Source organism: Lithobates pipiens, unplaced genomic scaffold (genome assembly GCF_037356315.1).
Source record: "Lithobates pipiens isolate NorthernLeopardFrog02 unplaced genomic scaffold, aLitPip1_a1.2 Scaffold_22, whole genome shotgun sequence".
Lineage (NCBI taxonomy): Eukaryota > Metazoa > Chordata > Amphibia > Anura > Ranidae > Lithobates > Lithobates pipiens.
This window is the reverse complement of record NW_027507784.1, coordinates 346967210-346995191: the sequence shown is the minus strand read 5'-3', so window position 1 is coordinate 346995191 and position 27982 is coordinate 346967210. Positions and strand designations below refer to the sequence as shown.

The 27982-nt window shown below is 51.1% G+C and overlaps 1 protein-coding gene across 1 annotated transcript in view; it reads left to right on the top strand.

Annotated features, from left to right (window-relative positions):
- Positions 1 to 18623: 18623 nt before the first annotated feature.
- Positions 18624 to 27982, top strand: part of ITGB5 (integrin subunit beta 5) — a gene marked incomplete at its 3' end in the record, with an annotated part of 53062 nt that continues 43703 nt past the window's right edge. The window contains 2 exon segments of the mRNA XM_077449740.1: positions 18624 to 18761; positions 20975 to 21220. Of these exon segments, the coding sequence (XP_077305866.1) occupies positions 21042 to 21220 (179 nt within the window).

Sequence of the window (27982 nt, the reverse complement as noted above, 5' to 3'; positions counted from 1 at the left end):
TATCAAGTCAAAATGTATTTAAAAATGTTGCTGGTCTTGCAAAACGCCCTCAGACCGAGTTACTCTGTAATTGCGGGAGGTTGCGGGGAGGCCAAAGGATCTGCCATCCCGGGTTCAAATAATTGATGAGTCTGTATGGTGAGAAGTAGAGACAAATTACCTGAAAGATATTATGCAATTACCATAGTGAGGAGAAATAGAGAGAAGAAAAAGGACAGAGGGAAAAGGGGGATCAAGGGGGAGGGGGAACGAACCGGAAAAAAAGGGGGGAGGTGAGGTGACCCCCCCCCCCCCCCGATCTCGTGAGGTGGACAGAACATCTCGCCCCGTCCTCCCTTCCCAGAAGGAAGGACGGGGCGCCCCCTGGGAGAGGAGATTCGTCATACAGACGAGACAGTCACACATTTTCTGCATGAAGAGATTTTCTCCTCCCATTCACATTTATCCCCTCCATGTCACCTCCCATCCCCCCATAGAGATGTGAGGACCCCCTGTCCCCTTGTATTGGGGTGCTTGAGGTCCTCCCAGAACCTTTGTAGAGTTTGTGGAGAGAATTAAATGCAGTATAAAAGCTCCACACATCATATACAGTAAATATCCAGACACAAGTGCCTTCCATTGTGACATCTGTATACAAAGCCGACACTTCCCGGGGCTCACACCCCCCTTCCTCAGGGTCCAACACTGACACAGACTGTATCTATGAGTGTGAGATAAAGACCCCCAAATGATGTCCATTCATCAACCATAGAGATCAATCCGGAGAAAGTTCTCTGAGAAAGGCCACAATATGACGGATAATAATAATAATAATAGTATTAGTAGTAGTAATAATAATAATAACAATAATAATAATATTCAGTGCACCATATACTTATTTTTCTGTGACGTATTGATCTGTATCAGGTTGCGGAGGGGGGCATGTAGGAAGAGGTGGATTTGTTAAGTAGTGGAGGGTTTGAGGAAGGGGGGGTGTGGCTGAGTAGTGGGGGAGTGAAGAAAAGGGGTGTATTTGTTGAGTAGTGCGGGGTTAAGGATGGGGGGATCTTGCTGAGTAGTGGGGGGGAAGGAAGGGGGGAATTTGCTTAGTGGGGGGGTATAGGAAAGGGGGGATTTGCTGAGTAGTGGGGGGGCGTGTAGGAAGGGGGGGGGGTGATTTACTTAGTGGGAGGTTGGAGGGGAATTGCTGAGTAGTGGGGGGTGTAGGAAGAGAGGATGTTGGTGAGGATTGGTGATTTGAGGGGTGCTTGGACAGTCGGGGGGGGGGGTGAAGGAAGGGGGATTTACTGAGTAGTGGGACTGAAAGAAGGGGGGTTTGTTGATTTTTGGGGGGTGAAGGAAGGGGGAATTGCTGAGTAGTGGGGGGGGTGAAGGAAGGGGGGATGTTGCTGAGGATTGGTGACTTGAGGGGTGCTGGTCAGTGAAGTGGGGGGGGGGGGAGTGAGCAGTGGGGGTGCTAAAAAAGTTTTGCTGGATCTCTCTGATTTTCTGTCAACTGGTGGGGGAGGGGGGCAAATTTAAGGGCTGGAATGATATATAAGCAGTGGGGGGGTCAGTACATATTATGGGGGGTCAGTATGTATTATGGGGGTCAGTATATATTATGGGGGTCAGTATATATTATGCGGGTCAGTATATATTTTGGGGGGGTTGGTACCAATTATGTGGGGTCAGTATATATTATAGAGGGATCAGTACATATTATGGGGGGTCAGTATATATTATAGAGGGATCAGTATATATTATGGGGGGTCAGTATATATTATAGAGGGATCAGTACATATTATGGGGGGTCAATATATATTATAGAGGGATCAGTATATATTATGGGGGGTCAGTATATATTATAGAGGGATCAGTACATATTATGGGGGGTCAGTATATATTATAGAGGGATCAGTACATATTATGGGGGGTCAGTATATATTATAGAGGGATCAGTACATATTATGGGGGGGGGCAGTATATATTATAGAGGGATCAGTACATATTATGGGGGGTCAGTATATATTATAGAGGGATCAGTACATATTATGGGGGGTCAGTATATATTATAGAGGGATCAGTACATATTATGGGGTGGAGATCAGTACATATTATGGGGGGTCAGTACATATTATGGGGGGTCCGTATATATTATGGGGGTCAGTATATATTATGCGGGTCAGTATATATTATGGGGGGGTTGGTACCAATTATGTGGGGTCAGTATATATTATAGAGGGATCAGTACATATTATGGGGGGTCCGTATATATTATAGAGGGATCAGTACATATTATGGGGGGTCAGTATATATTATAGAGGGATCAGTATATATTATGGGGGGTCAGTATATATTATAGAGGGATCAGTATATATTATGGGGGGTCAGTATATATTATAGAGGGATCAGTACATATTATGGGGGGTCCGTATATATTATAGAGGGATCAGTACATATTATGGGGGGTCAATATATATTATAGAGGGATCAGTATATATTATGGGGGGTCAGTATATATTATAGAGGGATCAGTACATATTATGGGGGGTCAGTATATATTATAGAGGGATCAGTACATATTATGGGGGGTCAGTATATATTATAGAGGGATCAGTACATATTATGGGGGGTCAGTATATATTATAGAGGGATCAGTACATATTATGGGGGGTCCGTATATATTATAGAGGGATCAGTACATATTATGGGGGGTCAGTATATATTATAGAGGGATCAGTATATATTATGGGGGGTCAGTATATATTATAGAGGGATCAGTATATATTATGGGGGGTCAGTATATATTATAGAGGGATCAGTACATATTATGGGGGGTCCGTATATATTATAGAGGGATCAGTACATATTATGGGGGGTCAATATATATTATAGAGGGATCAGTATATATTATGGGGGGTCAGTATATATTATAGAGGGATCAGTACATATTATGGGGGGTCAGTATATATTATAGAGGGATCAGTACATATTATGGGGGGTCAGTATATATTATAGAGGGATCAGTACATATTATGGGGGGGTCAGTATATATTATAGAGGGATCAGTACATATTATAGAGGGATCAGTACATATTATGGGGGGGCAGTATATATTATAGAGGGATCAGTACATATTATGGGGGGTCAGTATATATTATAGAGGGATCAGTACATATTATGGGGGGTCCGTATATATTATAGAGGGATCAGTACATATTATGGGGGGGTCAGTATATATTATAGAGGGATCAGTACATATTATGGGGGGTCAGTATATATTATAGAGGGATCAGTACATATTATGGGGGGGTCAGTATATATTATAGAGGGATCAGTACATATTATGGGGGGTCAGTATATATTATAGAGGGATCAGTACATATTATGGGGGGGCAGTATATATTATAGAGGGATCAGTACATATTATGGGGGGGCAGTATATATTATAGAGGGATCAGTACATATTATGGGGGGTCAGTATATATTATAGAGGGATCAGTACATATTATGGGGGGTCAGTATATATTATAGAGGGATCAGTATATATTATGGAGGGATCAGTACATATTATGGGGTGGAGATCAGTACATATTATGGGGGGTCAGTACATATTATGGGGGGTCAGTATATATTATAGGGGGATCAGTATATATTATGGGGGGTCAGTATATATTATAGAGGGATCAGTATATATTATAGAGGGATCAGTACATATTATGAGGGTCCGTATATATTATAGAGGGATCAGTACATATTATGGGGGGTCAATATATATTATAGAGGGATCAGTATATATTATGGGGGGTCAGTATATATTATAGAGGGATCAGTACATATTATGGGGGGTCAGTATATATTATAGAGGGATCAGTACATATTATGGGGGGTCAGTATATATTATAGAGGGATCAGTATATATTATGGGGGGTCAGTATATATTATAGAGGGATCAGTATATATTATGGGGGGTCAGTATATATTATAGAGGGATCAGTACATATTATGGGGGGTCCGTATATATTATAGAGGGATCAGTACATATTATGGGGGGTCAATATATATTATAGAGGGATCAGTATATATTATGGGGGGTCAGTATATATTATAGAGGGATCAGTACATATTATGGGGGGTCAGTATATATTATAGAGGGATCAGTACATATTATGGGGGGTCAGTATATATTATAGAGGGATCAGTACATATTATGGGGGGGTCAGTATATATTATAGAGGGATCAGTACATATTATGGGGGTCAGTATATATTATAGAGGGATCAGTACATATTATGGGGGGGCAGTATATATTATAAAGGGATCAGTACATATTATGGGGGGTCAGTATATATTATAGAGGGATCTGTACATATTATGGGGGGTCCGTATATATTATAGAGGGATCAGTACATATTATGGGGGGGTCAGTATATATTATAGAGGGATCAGTACATATTATGGGGGGTCAGTATATATTATAGAGGGATCAGTACATATTATGGGGGGGTCAGTATATATTATAGAGGGATCAGTACATATTATGGGGGGTCAGTATATATTATAGAGGAATCAGTACATATTATGGGGGGGCAGTATATATTATAGAGGGATCAGTACATATTATGGGGGGGCAGTATATATTATAGAGGGATCAGTACATATTATGGGGGGTCAGTATATATTATAGAGGGATCAGTACATATTATGGGGGGTCAGTATATATTATAGAGGGATCAGTATATATTATGGAGGGATCAGTACATATTATGGGGTGGAGATCAGTACATATTATGGGGGGTCAGTACATATTATGGGGGGTCAGTATATATTATAGGGGGATCAGTATATATTATGGGGGGTCAGTATATATTATAGAGGGATCAGTATATATTATGGGGGGTCAGTATATATTATAGAGGGATCAGTACATATTATGGGGGTCCGTATATATTATAGAGGGATCAGTACATATTATGGGGGGTCAATATATATTATAGAGGGATCAGTATATATTATGGGGGGTCAGTATATATTATAGAGGGATCAGTACATATTATGGGGGGTCAGTATATATTATAGAGGGATCAGTACATATTATGGGGGGTCAGTATATATTATAGAGGGATCAGTACATATTATGGGGGGTCAGTATATATTATAGAGGGATCAGTATATATTATGGGGGGGCAGTATATATTATGGGGGGGTTGGTACCAATTATGTGGGGTCAGTATATATTATAGAGGGATCAGTACATATTATGGGGGGTCCGTATATATTATAGAGGGATCAGTACATATTATGGGGGGTCAGTATATATTATAGAGGGATCAGTACATATTATGGGGGGTCAGTATATATTATAGAGGGATCAGTACATATTATGGGGGGTCAGTATATATTATAGAGGGATCAGTACATATTATGGGGGGTCAGTATATATTATAGAGGGATCAGTATATATTATGGGGGGGTCAGTATATATTATAGAGGGATCAGTACATATTATGGGGGTCAGTACATATTATGGGGGGTCAGTATAAATTATGGGGGGTCAGTATAAATTATGGGGGGGTCGGTACACATTATGGGGGGAGAGATCAGTACATATTATGGGGGGATCAGTATAAATTATGGGGGGAGAGATCAGTACATATTATGGGGGGGTCAGTATATATTATAGAGGGATCAGTACATATTATGGGGGGGGTCAGTATACATTATTGGGGGGGTCGGTGCACATTATTGGGGGGAGAATGTACAGGACTGCAGCGATGAAGGAGTTAACAATGTGTTGTGGGCGGGGCCGGCTCACACCGTCTGTCGGGGGGCTGGGCTCGGGATTATGGTGTGGGCGGGGATAACGTGGAGGACGGATGTGGGCGGGGCTGCTCCAGAGGGTCTCCTGTTACTCCTCGTAGCGGAGGAATAAAGATTATGGAGAGGGGCGGGGCGATGGCGGGATCGGGGCGGAGCTGGCGAGGAGGTTCTCACATTCCCTCTCAGAGGGCACGGATCAGGATTATGATGGGGGCGGGATCGGGGAGTGGCTTCCTATGGTTGCCTCTCGGAGGGGACGGTGAAGATTATATAGTGGGCGGGGTCGGGGCGTGGCTGTCCCCGCATTCTCTCCTGGAGGGGCGGGTGGGGGTGAAGAAGGGGGCGTGTCTGTCTCGTATTGCCTCTGTATGTGGTGGGCGGGGTGATGGCGGTGTAGGGGCGGGGTCTGTGTCGGTCGGGATCAGTGATGGCCTCTCGGCGGATCGGTAGAAGATGAGAGCGGACACCGTCCTCCTGATCTCCGCCCTCCTGTCCCGGGCACCCCGCACTGCCTCCGGTGAGAGCCCCCGAGTGGGCGGGAACTTCGGATACAAAGTATCGGGGGGAGGGGCGGACTGATACAATGTATCTTCTTCATGGGGGATCGATAGAAGTGATCGGAGGGGGGAGGGGTTTCACCCGGTGATCCTGCCAGTAAGTCTGTTGTTTTATAACTTGCTCTCTAGCAGAATGTCTCAGGGATGGGGCAGACCATTCCCCTCTGGGGGGGGGGGGGGGTCGCTCTGATCGGCTTTTATTTATTGATGTAAAACTTTTATCCTAAAGGAAAAGAACCCGTGACCGATTGTGAAGCATTATCTGGAGTTTGGCTTTACTGTGTTAGTGTATTTAAATCAGCTAGTGCATCTAACACTCCCCTCCCCCTCTGCCCCCAGACTGGCAATTTTGCTGTCCAGAGATGCCTCCTGTGCTCCTTCCTCCAGAGCGGGGCTCTAATACAGGAGGGGTGTTATTGGTCGGATCACCAGGTGGCAATAGGGAGAGGGGTGAGCTGGAAAAAAAGAAAAGGAACGCAGTCGCCTCATCTAATGATTGGTATAATGGGGCATTTCTGGGTTTTGGGTTAGGTGGCACCTGTCATTATAGTGGGGGGGGGGGGGGATCATAGGACAATGTTTGGACGGTCTTGTTGGGTAAGGGGGAGGGGCAGTGCTATCACACCGTCCTGGGGGGGAGCACAGCTACTGGACAGTCTTTTGGGGGGGGGGGGGGGGGAGCAGAGATATAGGATAGTCCTGTGGGGGGAGGGGGGTAGTATCACAGGACAGTATTGGGGGGGGGGGCAGGGCTCTGGAACATTCCTGTGGGGGAGGAGAAGGGGGACACTATCATGTTTAATGTTTGGGGGAGCCATAGGCCAGCCTTGGGGGGGGGGGGGGACAGTCCTGGGGGAGCAAAGCCATTGGACATTCTTGGTTGGGGGGGCAGGGCTCTGGGACAGTACTGTGTGTGTGGGGGGGGTAGTATCACAGGACAGTATGGGGGGGGGGGCAGGGCTCTGGGACAGTTCTGTGTGGGGGGGTAGTATCACAGGACAGTATATTGGGGGGGGGAAGGGTTCTGGGACAGTACTGTGGTGGGGGGTAGTATCACAGGACAGTATTGGGGGGGGGGCAGGGCTCTGGGACAGTCCTGTGGGGGGGGGCACTGTCATAGGGAGCCATAGGACATTAATGGGGGGGTGCTACCACACAGTTCTGGGGGGTGCAGACCCATTAGACAGTGTTGGGGGGCAGTACCATTAGACAATGCGGGGGGGGGGGGGGTTCAGTCAGCAGGTAAACCTATCAATACCAGTACACACAGACCCCCCCAGGAGGTTGCCCCCCCCCCCTCGCCCCATCTGATTGCCCTCCTTTCTCTCTCTCAGGTGCCAATGTGTGCTCCGGCCGTACCATCTTGGTCACATCATGCCAGGACTGCCTGCTCCTCCACCCTTCCTGTGCCTGGTGCTCCCAGGAGTAAGTCCCCCAACCGTCTCTATTCTCTGCCGGTGAATGTCCGGGGCCCAGAGATCTGATTGATCCGGTGTCAGCCCTTCCCGCTGATCTGTGTATAAAGCAAACTCTGCACTCTGTTTATCAGCAAACAAACGGGGATGGGGGGGGAGGGGTCTCCGCTCTGCGGTTCAATCACAGGACAGCTCCGGGGGCTCCCAAATCTGCAGCGTAGTAATAATACTTCACTTCTCACCTCATCAATGTACATGGACAGACAGGCAGGGGAGGAAAGGACTAGATGATGCTGGACGTCCTCCAGCCAGGAAAGTAGGCGGGGCGCTATCTGACTTGCTGCAGCTTCTAATGCACATGGTGGAGAACCTCACAGTGTGCAGTGAGATCAGAGGAAGCCATTTCAGTCCCAGAGAGGAGCCGCTACAACTGTGCAAGACTGGGGGGGGGGGGAAGAGTTCTCCTTTAATGTCTTTATTCTGATGTCGGGGGCTGTGATTGGTGGGAATGTGTGCGCTGTGTGTAGATGGAGCGGAGTTCCCGTCGGGGTGATCAGGGATTTCTCTGTTATACTTTATGTGGATGATCTGTTTTCCATTATATGAGCCGCACAGCTGAGCGCTCTCCTGCCGGCTGGAGTCCTGTGAGCGATGGAAGCTGCACGCTCGTCCCGCCGGGATTCCTTCCAGATGTTGTGTTTCACACATTTCATAACTGACGCTTCTCATCTCTGGACTCGCTACATTGTGTCCTTTATATGGAGCTTCTGTATGTGGAAGGATGTGTGTGCCGCCCAGTGTACAGTATGTGTGTCGCCCTGTGTACTTGTGTGTCACCCTGTGTGCGTGCCTTTGTCCTGTGTGTGTTGTCTTGTGTGTGCCGCGTTGTCTTGTGTGTGCCGCCCTGTGTACGTGCGTTGTCCTTTGTGTGCCTCCCTGTGTACGTGCGTTGTCCTTTGTGTGCCGCCCTGTGGATGTGCGTTGTCTTGTGTGTGTGTGTGCCGCCCTGTGGATGTGCGTTGTCTTGTGTGTGTGTGCCGCCCTGTGAATGTGCGTTGTCTTGTGTGTGTGCCGCCCTGTGGACGTGCGTTGTCCTCTGTGTGCCGCCCTGGTACGTGTGTTGCCCTTTGTATGTGTGCGCCCTGGTACGTGCGTTGCCCTGTTTACGTGCGTTGTCCTTTGTGTGCCTCCCTGTGTACGTGCGTTGTCCTTTGTGTGCCTCCCTGTGTACGTGCGTTGTCCTTTGTGTGCCTCCCTGTGTACGTGCGTTGTCCTTTGTGTGCCGCCCTGTGGATGTGCGTGTCTTGTGTGTGTGTGCCGCCCTGTGGATGTGCGTTGTCTTGTGTGTGTGTGCCGCCCTGTGGATGTGCGTTGTCTGTGTGTGTGTGCCGCCCTGTGGACGTGCGTTGTCTTGTGTGTGTGCCGCCCTGTGGACGTGCGTTGTCCTCTGTGTGCCGCCCTGGTACGTGTGTTGCCCTTTGTATGTGTGCCGCCCTGGTACGTGCGTTGCCCTGTTTACGTGTGTTGTCCTGTGTGTGCCACCCTGGTACGTGCGTTGCCCTGTGTGTGCCACCCTGTGTACGTGTGCCACCCTGTGTACCTGTGTTGCCCTGTTTACGTGTGTTGTCCTGTGTGTGCCGCCCTGGTACGTGCGTTGCCCTGTTTACGTGCCGCCCTGTTTACATGCGTTGTCCTGTGTGTGCCGCCCTGTTTACGTGCGTTTTTTTTTTTTTTTTAAACACAACAAAACTTTGGTGACGTCATTATGTAGATGTTCAGGTACGGCCCGTTGACATGAGCCGCCCGTCACATGACACACACTCCATTGCACCTGTATGGCGGGAAGGGATCCTTAGACTACTCCGCCCCTTGTATGGTGGGAAGGGATCCTTAGACCCCGCCCCTTGTATGGTGGGGAAGGGATCCTTAGACTCCGCCCCCTGTGTGGCGGGGAGGGATCCTTAGACTCCGCCCCTTGTATGGTGGTAAGGGATCCTTAGACCCCGCCCCTTGTATGGTGGGAAGGGATCCTTAGACCCCGCCCCTTGTATGGTGGGAAGGGATCCTTAGACTCCGCCCCCTGTGTGGCGGGGAGGGATCCTTAGACTCCGCCCCTTGTGTGACGGGAAGGGATCCTTAGACTCCGCCCCTTGTGTGGCGGGGAGGGATCCTTAGACTCCGCCCCTTGTGTGGCGGGGAGGGGATCCTTAGACTCCACCCCTTGTGTGGCGTGGAGGGATCCTTAGACTCCGCCCCCCATGCTGCATTTCCTCTTTAAGTAATGATACATTGTGTCTCTTCATCCTCCCAGAGGAAATACAAAGTATCCGTGTGATTTAGGTGGCAAAAAAGTCAGTAAAATGTGCGCTGATTGGCCACAAACAACAAATAACGCTGACATGCGCGGTGTCCCCGTACAGGTCAGGAGGAGGATTTATTTTTGGGTTGTTTTTTGAGACGGTCATAGTAATGTTAAGAAATATATTTAAAAAAAAAAAAAGTCTCTTTTGGGAAGTTTTTACATTTTATAATAAAATCCGGAGATTTCTATTAATATTTGCCAGGAAATGAAGGACCAATTATCAGAGATAGATGGAAATATCAAGGGGGGTAAATCGGGGGGGTTCACATCTATGCCGGTCGCGGTTGATATGTTTTTGCTGCACATTTTGCGTTTTGCCGTTTTGAACGCGCGTTTGTTTGTTTTTATTTTTTAGCTAATAGGGATTGGGACATATAACAGATCTGTAGTGTAGGAACGTTTGTCCAAAGTCACATGTTAGATTTAAGGGTCGGGATTGGATGTTGGTGTTGGCAGCCCCCCGTCTCTGACATTGTAGCTGTCCTACTGCTGTGTTCTGTAACATTGTAACTATATGTACACTACATGCGTGGTACCGGGATTGGTGGCCACCTGTGCAATAAGTCCATCCGTGACATTTCCTTGCTGCTAAATATTCCACGGTCACCTGCTGGAGGTGTTATAACAAAGTGGAAGTGAATGGGGAACAACAGCAACTCGGCCACGAAGTGGGAGGCCACGTACAATGACAGAGCGGGGTCGGCGCATGATGAAGCTCACAGAAGCCGCCAACTGTCTGCAGAGTCCATTGCTACAGACCTCCACACTTTGTGTGGCCTTCAGATTAGCACAACACCAGACATAGAGAGCTTCATGGGATGAGCAGCTCCATCCAAGACTTCCATCACCAAGTGCAACGCGTCGGATGCCGTGGTGGAACGCACACCGCCGCTGGACTCTAGAGCAGAGGAGACGAGTTCTCTGGAGTGACCAATCACACGTCTCTGTCTGGCAATCCGATGGACTTGTCTGGGTTTGGCGGTTGCCAGGAGAACGGTACTTGCCTGACTGCATTGTGCCAAGTGTAAAGTTTGCTGGAGGGGGATTATGGTGTGAGGTTGTTTTTCAGGACTCTGTGCAGGCCAGTCAAGTTCCCCCCCCCCCACCCCAAACTTGCTCATCCGTGTCTTTATGGACCTTTCTTTGTGCACTGGTGCAAATCATTTGGTGGAGGGGGGATTATGGTTTGGGGGAGGAGGGGGGTTATAGTGTGGTGGGGGGATTATGGTGTGGGGGGGGGGTTGTTTTTCAGAGGTGGGGTTTGGGCCCCCTTAGTTCCAGTGAAGGGAACTCTTAAGGTGTCGGCATACCAAGACAATTTCATATTCCCAATTTTGTAGGAACAGTTTGGGGGACGGCCCCTTCCTGTTCCAACAAGACTGCGCACCAGTGCACAAAGCAAGGTCCATAAAGACATGGATAAGAGAGTTTGGCATGGAAGAATATGACTGGCCTGCACAGAGTCCTGGCCTCAACCCGATAGAACACCTTTCGGATGAATTAGAGCGGAGACTGTGAGCCAGGCCTTCTCATCCAACATCAGTGCCTAACCTCATAAATGCTCTTCTGGAAGAATGGTCAAACATCCCCATAGACACCCTCCTAAACCTTGTGGACGGCCTTCCCAGAAGAGGTGAAGCTGTTATATCTGCAAAGGGGCGGGGCCAACTCAATATTGAACCCTCCGGACTAAGACTGGGAGGCCATTAAAGTTCATGTAAAGGCAGGTGTCCCAATACTTTTGACAATATAGTGTATATCGGGATGAATTCTGTGTCTTCCTGAACTCTATTTCCCGGCTCGGAGTGCCTGCAGGCAGAACATTGCTGAGCCGTATTTCCTTCTACAGTGAGAGGTCTGAGGTCACGTCCACACCCCGCAGATGTGATCGGCTCCCCACCGGCGTCCCTCTGCCCTGCATAATGTTTTCCTGCTGAGCCAGAATATCTGTGTGCGAGATTGTGTTCTCCCTGATCTCTGTGTGCAGGGTCCGGTCTGTGTGTTCTCCCTGAACTCTGTGTGCAGGCTCCGGTCTGTGTGTTCTCCTGATCTCTGTGTGCAGGCTCCGGTCTGTGTGTTCTCCCTGATCTCTGTGTGCAGGCTCCGGTCTGTGTGTTCTCCCTGATCTCTGTGTGCAGGCTCCGGTATATGTGTGTTCTCCCTGATCTCTGTGTGCAGGCTCCGGTCTGTGTGTTCTCCTGATCTCTGTGTGCAGGGTCCGGTCTGTGTGTTCTCCCTGATCTCTGTGTGCAGGCTCCGGTCTGTGTGTTCTCCCTGATCTCTGTGTGCAGGGTCCGGTCTGTGTGTTCTCCCTGAACTCTGTGTGCAGGCTCCGGTCTGTGTGCAGGCTCCGGTCTGTGTGTTCTCCCTGATCTCTGTGTGTTTTGCTCGCAGTGTGCGGAGGGAATTCGGCAGTATTTGCGATGTTTGCTGTGTACACACCACACATGTCGGGTCTCCGTGGTTGCGGGGTGCGGGGCTCTGGCTGCGGTCGCTCTGCACACATGTTCTCACGTTTACATCGTGTTTTCAGTAGCAGGAAACGTTCTCCGCCGTCTCTTATTATGGGATGTGTGGTCGGTGGAAATGCAGCAATTTTTTTTCTCTTTTTTTTTTTTTCTTTTTTCTCTTTTCTTTTGTTACATTGTATGAAAAGCAACTCGGGAATCTTCCTCCAGTGTCGGTTTATATCTATAGACAAGAAGACTCGGATATACAGATGGGACGGTAGATGAGATGAGTGGAATGTATTGTTGTTGGGATGGTGGCCGTATTTGGGGTGAGATTGGCCTGTGATTGGGGTGAGATTGGCCTGTGATTGGACTATCTCGGTGTGTTGCTCTCTGGTCTCCCCATGTGTGGTACACCGATAAATCCCATCTGCAGACCTCCATTCACATTCCAATCGTCTCATTGGAGACACATTGGTGTGTTTTGTTATCTGTGATCTGAGCTGGGATTGGATGTGCCGGCTGTAGTGAAAGGTCCATCCTGGAGATCATCTGGTGCATTTTAGGAATATTGTCTTCCTGGCTGGAGGGGTTTGTAGATCTTCAGATATCTGTTCTGCGCTATGTGGACGTTATGAAGGGATCCTGTCTCCTCCAAACCTCTTGGGCCTTACAGAGCTTTCTAGTCTCCAGAATGCAGGTGAGCCGCAGGATTCTCCAGAGGAGAGCTCTAAAGTTCCTCCTCGGAGGGCGAGCTCCATCGTTCCCCCTCGGAGGGCGAGCTCCATCGTTCCCCCTCGGAGGGCGAGCTCCATCGTTCCCCCTCAGAGGAGAGCTCCATCGTTCCCCTCCCTCAGAGGGCGAGCTCCATCGTTCCCCCTCCCTCAGAGGGCGAGCTCCATCGTTCCCCCTCCCTCAGAGGGCGAGCTCCATCGTTCCCCCTCCCTCAGAGGGCGAGCTCCATCGTTCCCCTCCCTCAGAGGGCGAGCTCCATCGTTCCCCTCCCTCAGAGGGCGAGCTCCATCGTTCCCCCTCCCTCAGAGGGCGAGCTCCATCGTTCCCCCCTCCCTCAGAGGGCGAGCTCCATCGTTCCCCCCTCCCTCAGAGGGCGAGCTCCATCGTTCCCCCCTCCCTCAGAGGGCGAGCTCCATCGTTCCCCCCTCCCTCAGAGGGCGAGCTCCATCGTTCCCCCCTCCCTCAGAGGGCGAGCTCCATCGTTCCCCCTCCCTCAGAGGGCGAGCTCCATCGTTCCCCCCTCCCTCAGAGGGCGAGCTCCATCGTTCCCCCCCTCCCTCAGAGGGCGAGCTCCATCGTTCCCCCCTCCCTCAGAGGGCGAGCTCCATCGTTCCCCTCCCTCAGAGGGCGAGCTCCATCGTTCCCCCCTCCCTCAGAGGGCGAGCTCCATCGTTCCCCCCCTCCCTCAGAGGGCGAGCTCCATCGTTCCCCCCTCCCTCAGAGGGCGAGCTCCATCGTTCCCCCCTCCCTCAGAGGGCGAGCTCCATCGTTCCCCCCTCCCTCAGAGGGCGAGCTCCATGGTTCCCCCTCCCTCAGAGGGCGAGCTCCATGGTTCCCCCCTCCCTCAGAGGCGAGCTCCATGGTTCCCCCCCTCCCTCAGAGGGCGAGCTCCATGGTTCCCCCCCTCCCTCAGAGGGCGAGCTCCATGGTTCCCCCCCCTCCCTCAGAGGGGCGAGCTCCATGGTTCCCCCCCCTCCCTCAGAGGGCGAGCTCCATGGTTCCCCCCCCTCCCTCAGAGGGCGAGCTCCATGGTTCCCCCCCTCCCTCAGAGGGCGAGCTCCATCGTTCCCCCCCCTCCCTCAGAGGGCGAGCTCCATCGTTCCCCCCCTCCCTCAGAGGGCGAGCTCCATCGTTCCCCCCCCTCCCTCAGAGGGCGAGCTCCATCGTTCCCCCCCCTCCCTCAGAGGGCGAGCTCCATCGTTCCCCCCCCTCCTCAGAGGGCGAGCTCCATCGTTCCCCCCCCTCCCTCAGAGGGCGAGCTCCATCGTTCCCCCCCTCCCTCAGAGGGCGAGCTCCATCGTTCCCCCCCTCCCTCAGAGGGCGAGCTCCATCGTTCCCCCCCCTCCCTCAGAGGGCGAGCTCCATCGTTCCCCCCCCTCCTCAGAGGGCGAGCTCCATCGTTCCCCCCCTCCCTCAGAGGGCGAGCTCCATCGTTCCCCCCCCCTCCCTCAGAGGGCGAGCTCCATCGTTCCCCCCCCTCCCTCAGAGGGCGAGCTCCATCGTTCCCCCCCCTCCCTCAGAGGGCGAGCTCCATCGTTCCCCCCCCTCCCTCAGAGGGCGAGCTCCATCGTTCCCCCTCCCTCAGAGGGCGAGCTCCATCGTTCCTCCTCGGAGGAGAGCTCCATCGGTCCCGGCGTTCCCTCTTGGAGGGCGAGCTCCGGCGTTCCCTCTTGGAGGGCAGCTCCGGCGTTCCCTCTTGGAGGGCGAGCTCCAGGATTCAGTGTAGAAGACCTCCAGGGGAAAGTAGCACTGATGTGTAAATTGAGGAAAGGAAGGAGATGTGATGAAGACACTTCACCTCCGAAACTGGAGGCCACATGTTGGCCTTGTACTGATCACCCTTCACCCGCCCCTCCCCCCAGCTGGGTATCTTTTTATATTTATTAAAAAGGTTGAGCCTTTCTTGTCATTGCCATGAAATGGATGAACCAATCCCCCCCCAACCATAGATGATTGGAAACTGATAATTGGTCACATCATCCGTTATTTAAAAAAACAAACAAACAAAAAAAAGTTTTATATATAGGAAGAGAAAATTTCCTCCTAATATTTATTGATTCTGGTGTTTCGATCTTCCCAGGTTCACTGTATCTTTTGAATATTACTGTAATGTCCGATGATCCTGCCATGGAGGTCTTTGCTTAGGCACTTCCGGTTTTGGTGACAATGCTCTATCCCTGTCTCCCAGTTTCACCCCTTGCGTTGTCCCAAGGGTTACCGATGACATGGCGCAGGCGCGGGCCGCTGTTGTCACCATCAGGAAACCCCCCTGAGAAATTGTAGCCATTGTTGGAGTGCATGTAGAAAGGAAGTGGCTGCAAAGAGGCTACATGATAATTTGAGCAGAAAATTGCGCGAAAAAACACGTGAATATGCACCAAAAAACGTGCAAATGGCGTGTTTCCAGTCATTTCTATGAGAATAGAATTGTGCCAAAAACGCCTAAAATCTGCCTGATTTGAGCAACAAAAAAAAAAAAGCTCCAGAACTTGTTTGATCTTCAGGTGACTTGGAGTGGAGATGTGAACCGTCTCCATAGAGAATCGCTGATTATTATTTTATTTTATTTTTTTCTCCTCCAGCGTTTTTGAGCTACAAAACGCTGAGGTGTGAATGCAGCCGGATGATCAGGGGCTGGCGAGACCGCTTCCTGATCATGTGACCACCGTGGCAGCCAATTGGAGTGGCTGACCATTCCTATGGGGCTGGGCAGGAAGGGGTTAATGTCGGGCCGCAATGTTTATTGTGACTTCCTGTGTTATTTACAGTATTAGAGATTTTTATTCCGATACAAAATAATATCAAACCGCCCAGATCTGCGCTCAGTGTTTACATTCCAACAACCTGATAAATATAAACATTTCCTTCTATTTATAGTCTGTTTATATTTATTTTACACCTTTTTATAGTTTATGTTCTTCTTCTATTCCATGTTTTCAGTCATTTTAGAGATTCTCCCCCTCCCCCCCCCCCCCTTCGCTTTGCGTCGTCCTCGTCCGGTGCGATTCTCTATATATCGGTACATTGTACGCAGTGTATGGGGTGATTGTAGAATTGGGAATCGTTCCTCGGAGATGTTGGTGTAAATCGCACACGTCGTCCTCCAATAATGTGCTCAGCACTCTCTGCGTTCTCTGCGCCCGTCCTTCGTGTTTCCTGCGTTGGATGGATTGCGGGGTGAATGACCTCACACAGATTTATTTTGGAAGTAGCGAGTCACCGCTCGGCTTCCTGCCTTCCCTCCGCCTGGCGTGTGGTGTCTCTGCAGTGACCTCGTCCTTCATACAGGGAGAAGATTCTGTACTGGGACACAAAATATTCTGATAGCTCGGGACACTTTACAAAGAATTTCATTGTGCGCGTAGAGGGATCCTGAGCCTGGGCATAGAGGGATCCTGAGCCTGAGCATAGAGGGATCCTGAGCATAGAGGGATCCTGAGCCTGAGCATAGAGGGATCCTGAGCATAGAGGGATCCTGAGCCTGGGCATAGGGAGCCTGCGCATAGAGGGATCCTGAGCCTGAGCATAGAGGGATCCTGAGCCTGAGCATAGAGGGATCCTGAGCCTGAGCATAGAGGGATCCTGAGCCTGAGCATAGAGGGATCCTGCTCATAGAGGGAGCCTGAGCATAGAGGGATCCTGCTCATAGAGGGAGCCTGAACATAGAGGGATCCTGCTCATAGAGGGATCCTGAGCCTGAGCATAGGGAGCCTGCGCATAGAGGGATCCTGAGCATAGGGATCCTGCTCATAGAGGGAGCCTGAGGCATAGAGCCTGAGCATAGAGGGATCCTGCTCATAGAGGGATCCTGAGCCTGAGCATAGGGAGCCTGCCCATAGAGGGATCCTGCTCATAGAGGGAGCCTGAGCATAGAGCCTGAGCATAGAGGGATCCTGCTCATAGAGGGATCTGAGCCTGAGCATAGGGAGCCTGCGCATAGAGGGATCCTGCTCATAGAGGGATCCTGAGCCTGAGCATAGAGGGATCCTGCTCATAGAGGGAGCCTGAGCCTGAGCATAGGGAGCCTGTGCATAGAGGGATGCTGAGCCTGCTCATAGAGGGAGCCTGCTTGTAGAGGGATCCTGAGCCTGCTCATAGAGGGAGCCTGTACATAGAGGGATCCTGAACCTGCTCACAGAGGGAGCCTGCGCATAGAGGGATCCTGAACCTGCTCACAGAGGGAGCTGCGCATAGAGGGATCCTGAACCTGCTCACAGAGGGAGCCTGCGCATAGAGGGATCCTGAGCCTGCGCATAGAGGGATCCTGAGCCTGCGCATAGAGGGATCCTGAGCCTGCGCATAGAGGGATCCTGAGCCTGCGCATAGAGGGATCCTGAGCCTGCGCATAGAGGGATCCTGAGCCTGCGCATAGAGGGATCCTGAGCCTGCGCATAGAGGGAGCCTATTCATACAGAGCCTGAGCATAGAGGGAGCCTGTTCATAGGGAGCCTGAGCATAGGGAGCTTGCCTATATAGAGCCCGCATGTAGAGAGTCTGTCCATAGAGAGCCTTGTGAAGGGATAAACCTACAAGCCATAGGGAACTACAGACACCACAAATGAGGCTTTGGCAAGATTTCATTGGCTGCTGTGATTAGTGGTGTCTTTTACTGAACCCCCATAGTGAAGAATTGGACACGTTGTAAATATTTGTATTCATTTCTTCATTCTCCTTTCTGGATTATCTCCGGTCATATATCCGCCACCTCCTCTGCTATGTGTAGTATTGAACCCTCTGCATTTTTTACAATTAAAAAAAAAAAAACATTTCTCAGTAAACTTTTAGTTATAATTCCTCCCCAAAATTTGCAGTTTACAAATTTCAATGCTGCTGGCTCCTGCTCTCTCTGTGCTGCTTCCTGAACTTCCGGTCTCCACAGGAAAGAGTTAACAGTGGACAGTGCAGTCTACAGTCAGTTTGTACAACTCGTGTTATCCGCAGTAACAATGTCATTTTATTAGTGGAAATGATTTTCGTAATAGAAGTGTAGATAATATATAAAGTGTGGAATAAATTCTACTTTGTTTTATCAGCAGTTACAATGTAATGTCATTAGACATAGAAGTGTATATAATATAATAATCTATAATATATAATAATATAATAATCTATAATGTATATAATAAGTATCCTTTTGCTCTCTCTCAGCAGTAACAATGAACATTAATGGAGATGATGCTGACAATAGAAGTGTAATAATATAATGTGGATTTTGTTCCCCTCCCCCGCTAGACGTTTGGCGGCTCGCAGGCGGTGGTGTCGCGATGTGGACCTGATGGAGAATCTCCTGGGGAAGGGGTGCGGGCGGAGTACATCGAGGGTCCCCACAGCAGAGTCCGGGTGACGAAGAGGCTCCCCCTCAGCAGCAAAGGCTCCGGGTCATCGCAGTCCGACATCATCCAGGTTACCCCGCAGAGCCTCTCCATGTCCCTGCGACCAGGTCAGTGACACCCCCCACCAAACTACCGAGATTGGACCAACACCCCACCCAACATGGAGTATTCCTGTAAATCTCACCCTATAGATACCCCCCCCCCCCCCCCCCCCCGACCTCAAACCCTTACCTGCTGACCAGAGATGTCATTAATGGAGCTGCTCCACCTACAATTATATCCTGAGCAGAGCTGTGGTGTGATGGCTGTAATCCTTGTATTCTTCATCATATAAAACAAACATTCAGCACAGGGATGGTGGGAACCCCTCATAATGGGCACAGCGGGTGTACAGACCCCAGAACTCAGCACAGGGATGGTGGGAACCCCTCATAATGGGCACAGCAGGTGTACAGACCCGGGAACTCAGCACAGGGATGGTGGGAACTCCTCATAATGGGCACAGCGGGTGTACAGACCCGGGAACTCAGCACAGGGATGGTGGGAACCCCTCATAATGGGCACAGCGGGTGTACAGACCCAGGAACTCAGCACAGGGATGGTGGGAACCCCTCATAATGGGCACAGCGGGGTGTACAGACCCGGGAACTCAGCACAGGGATGGTGGGAACCCCTCATAATGGGCACAACGGGTGTACAGACCCGGGAACTCAGCACAGGGATGGTGAGAACCCCTCATAATGGGCACAGCGGGTGTACAGACCCGGGAACTCAGCACATGGGATGGTGGGAACTCCTCATAATGGGCACAGCGGGTGTACAGACCCGGGAACTCAGCACAGGGATGGTGGGAACCCCTCATAATGGGCACAGCAGGTGTACAGACCCGGGAACTCAGCACAGGGATGGTGGGAACTCCTCATAATGGGCACAGCGGGTGTACAGACCCGGGAACTCAGCACAGGGATGGTGGGAACCCCTCATAATGGGCACAGCGGGTGTACAGACCCGGGAACTCAGCACAGGGATGGTGGGATCCCCTCATAATGGGCACAGCGGGTGTACAGACCCAGGAACTCAGCACAGGGATGGTGGGAACTCCTCATAATGGGCACAGCGGGTGTACAGACCCGGGAACTCAGCACAGGGATGGTGGAAACCCCTCATAATGGGCACAGCGGGTGTACAGACCCGGGAACTCAGCACAGGGATGGTGGGAACCCCTCATAATGGGCACAGCGGGTGTACAGACCCGGGAACTCAGCACAGGGATGGTGGGAACTCCTCATAATGGGCACAGTGGGTGTACAGACCCGGGAACATGGCACAGGGATGGTGGGAACCCCTCATAATGGGCACAGCGGGTGTACAGACCCCGGAACTCGGCACAGGGATGGTGGGAACCCCTCATAATGGGCCCAGCGGGTGTACAGACCCGGGAACTCAGCACAGGGATGGTGGGAACCCCTCATAATGGGCACAGCGGGTGTACAGATCCGGGAAATCAGCACAGGGATGGTGAGAACCCCTCATAATGGGCACAGCGGGTGTACAGACCCGGGATCTCGGCACAGGGATGGTGGGAACCCCTCATAATGGGCACAGCGGGTGTACAGTCCCGGGATCTCGGCACAGGATGGTGGGAACCCCTCATAATGGGTACAGCGGGTGTACAGACCCAGGAACTCAGCACAGGGATGGTGAGAACCCATCATAATGGGCACAGCGGGTGTACAGACCCGGGAACTCAGCACAGGGATGGTGGGAACCCCCTCATAATGGGCACAGCGGGTGTACAGACCTGGGAACTCAGCACAGGGATGGTGGGAACCCCTCATAATGGGCACAGCGGGTGTACAGACCCGGGGAACTCAGCACAGGGATGGTGGGAAGCCCTCATAATGGGCACAGCGGGTGTACAGACCTGGAACTCAGCACAGGGATGGTGGGAACCCCTCATAATGGGCACAGCGGGTGTACAGACCCGGGAACTCAGCACAGGGATGGTGGGAACCCCTCATAATGGGCACAGCGGGTGTACAGACCCTGGAACTCAGCACAGGGATGGTGGGAAGCCCTCATAATGGCACAGCGGGTGTACAGACCCGGGAACTCAGCACAGGGATGCTTACCTGGATTAAGCAAAATAAGTCTTCCTCACTACCACAATTCCAGAGCTGGTTGGGTGGTGCAGAGTCAGGTGGTCCTTCACCCAGGTAAATACACAAGTCTAATAATCTCATCACTTGGTGAAATGTTTTTCGGATGTATTTTTCATTTCTTGGCCTCCTGAGGTTCCCGGCTCCTCTCTCCCCTCCAGGTGCGGCGGCCTCCTTTAAGGTGCAGGTGAGGCAGGTGGAGGACTACCCGTGGATCTCTATTACCTGATGGATTTGTCTCTGTCCATGAAGACGATCTGGAGAATATCCGGAATCTGGGGACGCGGCTGGCCGAGGAGATGGCGAAACTCACCAGCAACTTCCGGCTGGATTCGGCACTTTCGTAGACAAGAACGTCTCTCCGTCTCCTATACGGCCCCCAAATATCAGAACAACCCCTGCACCGGGTGAGTGTCACCGGCAGATGGGGGCTGAACTCTGGGGGGAAGATTCCAAACCCTCCTTGGAGTGGGAATCGCTCTTCAGAGGGGCACTAAGGCAGCCCCAGCGTGGAAGGAGTCCTAATACCTAAATGATACAATGTTACATCCAACGCAAAGTCTATCGATCAATAATGATCTGAGGAAGGAGCGGTCACTAAGATGTACAGAGACCAGGACGTTATTGATCGATTGATGCACTTTGTGGTCGCTGTAACTTTGTATTATTGATACTCGCTGCTCATTGGTTATCAGTGTCAGTTTTATAATTATTGATCTCTATTCGGAATGTATCCGGTTTATCTTGAAGGATATTTGTAGCAGTTCACTGATAGGAGGATCAATGGGGGGAATATTGTGCGTCTAACCAATACAGACTTATCAGAAAGTCAAAACGGGAACCTGAAAACGTGATGTCAGCACCAAACGCGTGTGTCGCGGGGGAGGAGTCCAGTGTGAGCGACTCTGACCGTGTCGCGGGGGGAGGAGTTCAGTGTGAGCGACTCTGGCCGTGTCGCGGGGGAGGAGTCCAGTGTGAGCGACTCTGAAGGTGTCGCGGGGGAGGAGTCCAGTGTGAGCGACTCTGACCGCGTCCGCGGGGGGAGGAGTCCAGTGTGAGCGACTCTGACCGCGTCCGCGGGGGGAGGAGTCCAGTGTGAGCGACTCTGACCTCGTCGCGGGGGGAGGAGTCAGTGTGAGCGACTCTGACCGCATCGCGGGGGGAGGAGTTCAGTGTGAGTGACTCTGAAGGTGTGAGCGGGGGGGAGGAGTTCAGTGTGAGCAACTCTGTCCGTGTCGCGGGGGGAGGAGTCCAGTGTGAGCGACTCTGTCCGTGTCGCGGGGGGGAGGAGTAAAGTGTGAGCGACTCTGACCGTGTCGCTGGGGGGAGGAGTTCAGTGTGAGCGACTCTGACCGTATCGCGGGGGGAGGAGTCCAGTGTGAGCGACTCTGAAGGTGTTCACAGGGGGGAGGAGTTCAGTGTGAGCAACTCTGAAGGTGTTTGCGGGGGGGGGAGGAGTCCAGTGTGAGCGACTCTGACCGTGTCGCGGGGGGGAGGAGTTCAGTGTGAGCGACTCTGCCGTATCGCGGGGGAGGAGTCCAGTGTGAGCGATCTGAAGGTGTTCACAGGGGGGAGGAGTTCAGTGTGAGCGACTCTGAAGGTGTTTGCGGGGGGGAGGAGTCCAGTGTGAGCGACTCTGACCGTGTCGCGGGGGGAGGAGTTCAGTGTGAGCGACTCTGTCCGTGTCGCGGGGAGGAGGAGTTTAGTGTGAGCGACTCTGTCCGTGTCGCGGGGGGGAGGAGTCCAGTGTGAGCGACTCTGACCGTGTCGCGGGGGAGAGTTCAGTGTGAGCGACTCTGACCGTGTCGCGGGGGGAGGAGTCCCGTGTGAGCGACTCTGAAGGTGTTCGCAGGGGGGGGGGGGTGCAGTGTGAGCGACTCTGAAGGTGTTCGCAGGGGGGGGGGGGGGTGCAGTGTGAGCGACTCTGAAGGTGTTCGCGGGGGGGGGGGGGTGCAGTGTGAGCGACTCTGAAGGTGTTCGCAGGGGGGGGAGGAGTCAGTGTGAGCGACTCTGAAGGTGTTCGCAGGGGGTGGGGGGTGCAGTGTGAGCGACTCTGAAGGTGTTCGCAGGGGGGGAGGAGTCCAGTGTGAGCGACTCTGAAGGTGTTCGCGAGGGGGAGGAGTCCAGTGTGAGCGACTCTGAAGGTGTTCGCGGGGGGGAGGAGTCCAGTGTGAGCGACTCTGAAGGTGTTCGCGGGGGGGAGGAGTCCAGTGTGAGCGACTCTGAAGGTGTTCGCGAGGGGGAGGAGTCCAGTGTGAGCGACTCTGAAGGTGTTCGCGGGGGGAGGAGTCCAGTGTGAGCGACTCTGAAGGTGTTCGCGGGGGGAGGAGTCCAGTGTGAGCGACTCTGAAGGTGTCGCAGGGGGAGGAGTCCAGTCGCTGAACATCTCGGCAGGTTTTGGCTGGGAAAATCTGTGAAAGATCCAATAAAATCATTTTTATACGGCAATAAAACAATCCAATAAAAACATCCAGATGATTCATAACAGCTGCGTTCTGCCCCGGGGATCGCGGCGTGTGAACGCTCGACCATCATAAATCCTCCACAGAGGCAGCATTGGAGGGGGGCAGACTGGGAAATTTGCTTAGGGCCCCTATCCTCTCCGGGGGCCCCAGAATGACAGCTGGACGACGATACATATGGGCTCCCTCACTTAAATCTATACCACTTCTGTCTAACCATTGCCATTTTACTTTCTCCGCCCCCCCCCCCCCCCCCCCCCCCCCCCCCTGTGTCATACCTCTGTAGAGAGACCACTGCTTCCTTAGCCAGGGCGCAAGGGTCTTTCACTGCAGCATCCTGGCAGGGGACAGGTTTTTTTTTTATTTATTTTTTGCTCAGACTGCGTTATACCCCTGCAGAGAGACCACTGCTTTCTTATCCAGAGAGCAAGGTCTTCCTCTGTGGCATGCTGGCAGGGACTGTATTTATTTATTTTTTCTCCTGAGACTGTATTCCACCTTTGGCAGAGAGACCACTGCTTCCCTAGCCAGGGAGAAAAACTTTCTCTGCAGCGTGCTGGCAGGGGATGGGCTTTTTTTATTTATTTATTTTTTTTTTTTTCCCAGACTGTGTTTTACCTCTGCAGAAAGACCACTGCTTCCTTAGCCAAGGGCAAGGGTCTTTCTCTGAGCAAAAACGCCTGTTCCCTGCCAGAATACTGCAGAGAAAGACCCTTGCTCTCTGGCTAAGGAAGCAGCGGTCTCTCTGCAGAGGTACAACACAGTCTGAGCAAAAACACCTGTCCCCTGCCAGAATACCGCAGACTGTGTTGTACCTCTGCAGAGACCACTGCTTCCTTAGCCTGAGAGCAAGGGTCTTCCTCTGTGGCTTGCTGGCAGGGGACAGTTTATTTTTTTTGCTCAGGCTGTGGCTACTATACGACTTTGACACCTGGAGTGTTTGGAGGATTTCGGTTGGGTGTTAAGCCCTGGCAGTGTATTGGGGTGACCTGGATTTGGGGGAGGGGTCAGTTGGCTGCGCACATTTCTCTCCAGCCTCCAGTCCTCCGCTCCTCACTCGGCTGGTCCCGATGTTGGATGCTCCTTTTGTCTCGGACGGCTCTGTGTTTATTCTTTTTGCCTTTCTTGGCTCGGGGCCACACAGCCCGGCACAGCGTGATCTGAAGGAGCCAATTCCAGCAGAATTATTCAGCGAGGAGGGAGGGGAGTCAACAAAGAGCCGCGCATTTCTAGAATTCCCTGGAGCCACCCGTCCTCGGCCCCTCCATTGTCCTCTAGAGTTTCCACTGCCCTCGCATCCACCTTTTTTCTGCGGGACGGCGTCCAATCCCTCCTCGCTGGCACTGCTGCGCTCCTGTAGATCGCATACTGCGGAGGTCACCCTTCCCCCCGACACCGACGCCCCCGGCAGGCAACGCAAAAACTAATAATCATCCACATGAGGAAGAGAGGCTTCATCTTCTAGTTCAGACACGTTGTTCAGTCCTCGCAGGGTCCTCGTATTCTGGTCATGAATTCCCCATATCAAGTACACCCCCAATTCCAAAATAGTTGGGGCGGTGTGTATAAAATCTGCATAAAAACAGAATGCAATGCTCTGCAAATCTCCTAAATCCATATTTTATTCACAATAGAAAACATATCAAATGTTTGAACAGAGAAAATGGACCATTTTAGGAAAAAGAGGGGATTGTGAAATTGATGGCAGCAACATGTCTCAAAAAAGTTGGGGGGCGGGGCCATGTTCAGCACGGTGAAGCCTTCCCCTCTTCTATTACCAACGCTCTGCAAAGGTCTGGAAAGTGAGGAGAGCAATTGCCAGAGTTTTGGGAGAGGAATGTTGTCCCATTCTTGCCTGATATGGGATTCTAACTGCTCAACAGTCCCCGGTCTTCTTTGTTGTATTTTTCATTTCGATATGCACCAAATATATTGATGAAAGGTCTGGACTGCAGGCAGCCAGTTAAGCCCCCGGACTCTTCTACTAGGAAGCCATGCTGTTGCCATAGATGCAGTATGTGGTTTAGCATGGTCCTGCTGAAGGCCTTCCCTGAAAAAGATGCCCTCCGGATGGGAGGATATGCCGCTCTAACACCTGGATCTATCTTTCAGCATTGTTGGTGCCCTTCTAGATGTACAAGCTGCCCATTCCGTGCACGTAAATGCTTCCCCCCGCTATTAAACTGAGTCCTGATAAGCCAGAAAGTATCCTCTCCTCTTTAGTCAGAGGACATGGTGACCAAAAAGAATGTCAAATTTCCATTTGTCTGACCATATAACCCTTTTTCACTTGGCAACAGACCATTTTAAATGAGCTTTGGCCCAGAGAACCGTTTTTTTTTTACTTTGCAACAGACAGTTTCTTTAAAACTCTTGCCCAGAGAGCAGTTTTCCACTTTGCAACAGACCATTTTAAACGAGCTTTGGCACAGAGAACCGTTTTTACTTTGCAACAGACCATTTTAAAGCGGCAGTCCGCCGTTTTTTTTTTTTTTTTTTTTTTTTTTTTTTTAAAGCCAGCAGCTACAAATACTGCAGCTGCTGACTTTTAAAATAGTGACACTTACCCGCCCAGCGCGCCCCGCGATGTCGGAACCCGAAGTCGATCACTCGATCGTCTCTCGGGTGCTGCCGCCGCCATCTTGGGTATGGGAATCAGGAAGTGGTGCCTTTCAGCTTCATTTCCCTGTTCCCTACTGCGCATGCGCGAGTCGCGCTGTGCAGTAAGGATGGCCCCCGCTGTCTCTGGGATCCGTGTGTTTCTCAGCAGGCAGCGGGGGACTTTCGGAAAGGGGCGTAGATTCTGCAGAAAGGGGCGTACCTTCTGCAGAATCTACGCCGGAAGTGGGTGCAGATACCTGCACTGTTTAGGTACCTGCACCCCCCCCCCCCCGAAAGGTGACAATTGTGGCGCCGGAGGGGGGGAGGGTTCCAATGAGCGGAAGGTCCACTTTAGGGTGGACCTCCGGCTTTAAATGAGCTTTGGCCCAGAGAACCGCTTTTTACTTTGCAACAGACCATTTTAAACAAAACTCTTGACCAGAGAGCAGTTTTCCACTTGGCAACAGACCATTTTAAATGAGCTTTGGCCCAGAGAACCACTTTTTACTTTGCAACAGACCATTTTAAACAAACTCTTGACCAGAAAACAGTTTTTCACTTTGCAACAGACCATTTTAAATGAGCTTTGGCCCAGAGCACAGTTTTCCACTTTGCAACAGACCATTTTAAATGAGCTTTGGCCCAGAGAACCGCTTTTTACTTTGCAACAGACCATTTTAACAAAACTCTTGACCAGAGAGCAGTTTTCCACTTGGCAACAGACCATTTAAATGAGCTTTGGCCCAGAGAACCACTTTTTACTTTGCAACAGACCATTTTAAATGAGCTTTGGCCCAGAGCACAGTTTTCCACTTGGAAACAGAACCAGAGAAGACGGCGGTGTTTCTGGATTTTTGAATGGCACGGCGATCTGTGTTCCCAGGCAGTATTCCTGAGCTCGTGCAGGGATGTCCATCACACAATCATGTCTGGTTTTACTGCAGTGCCGTCTGAGGACCCGAAGATCACCGCCATCCAATATTGGGTTTGGGCCTCCATCCCTTCACACAGAGATTTCTCCAGATTCTCAGAATCTTTTGATATTCTATACTGTAGATCCCAATGTTTCTCCGTTGCTCTGTTCATCTTCTCTTCCTCCTCTTCCTCCTCTGTTCCGCCTCTTCTCTCCCATACAGTCCTGTCATTCTTTTAGTATCTCATTATAGTCAAGTCAGCAAAATGAATCCTATTGTTAGAAACAAAGTAGCCGTCAGACACGATGGTGTTCCTTCCGTCGCTCTCTTCCTCTTCTTGCCTATAAGTTTGTATTGTTCTTCAGGTAACGATATGAGCCGTGTGACTGTAGAGGAGGGGAGGGGGACATTGAATTGTTTCCGGGGAACTTTGAGTGATCGGAGTCACATAGTTGCTTTTTGTGGAACAAATAAAATGTATCGTAGAAGACATCGGAGGGGAAGGAGCTGCAACACAGCGATCTTCTTGGTAGAGGGGGAGGGGGGAGGGGCGCTAACATGTCTATTTTTTTTGTTTTTCCATTGAAGTGGAACTTTGTTTACATTTTATATTATTATTGTTATTATTAGTAAGACCCCAATGAAGTGTTTGCTGGTGGCTGTAGAAATGATATCACACACCGTCCTCTTCTCCTGGTCCAGCGACTGACCGTTCCGAATCTTGTACGTGCAGAGATTGTACCATTCACTCACCCTTTTAGTTGCCCTCTCCTCTATTCACAAAACACCTTTTTATTCTGGTCGCACAATACAAGGCGTTCTGTGAATGGACAAGGGGAAATCCTTTCTAACCACCCCTCATCTCCCCTCAGCAGTCACAGAGCGCCTTGCATTGTGTGACCAGGGTAAAGGTGTTTGTGAATGGATGAGGGTAGAGGAAAGGGGGGAACGTCGGTCTGGCGGAGTGGGGCATTCCTAGGGCAGGCTGTATTTGCATGCAGACTGCCCACATGGATGCCACACCTCCATTGTCGAAAGAACTGAAATGGAAGAAAGGGGTGGGGCCAGGGATAATTAAGCTGGGGAGGAAAGAACCAGATGATGCTGGATGTTCTCCAGCCAGGAAATGAGGGCGGGGCTCTGTCTGTCAGAGACTGACCGGTCTGTCCTATATTTTTTTTTTTTTCTTCTA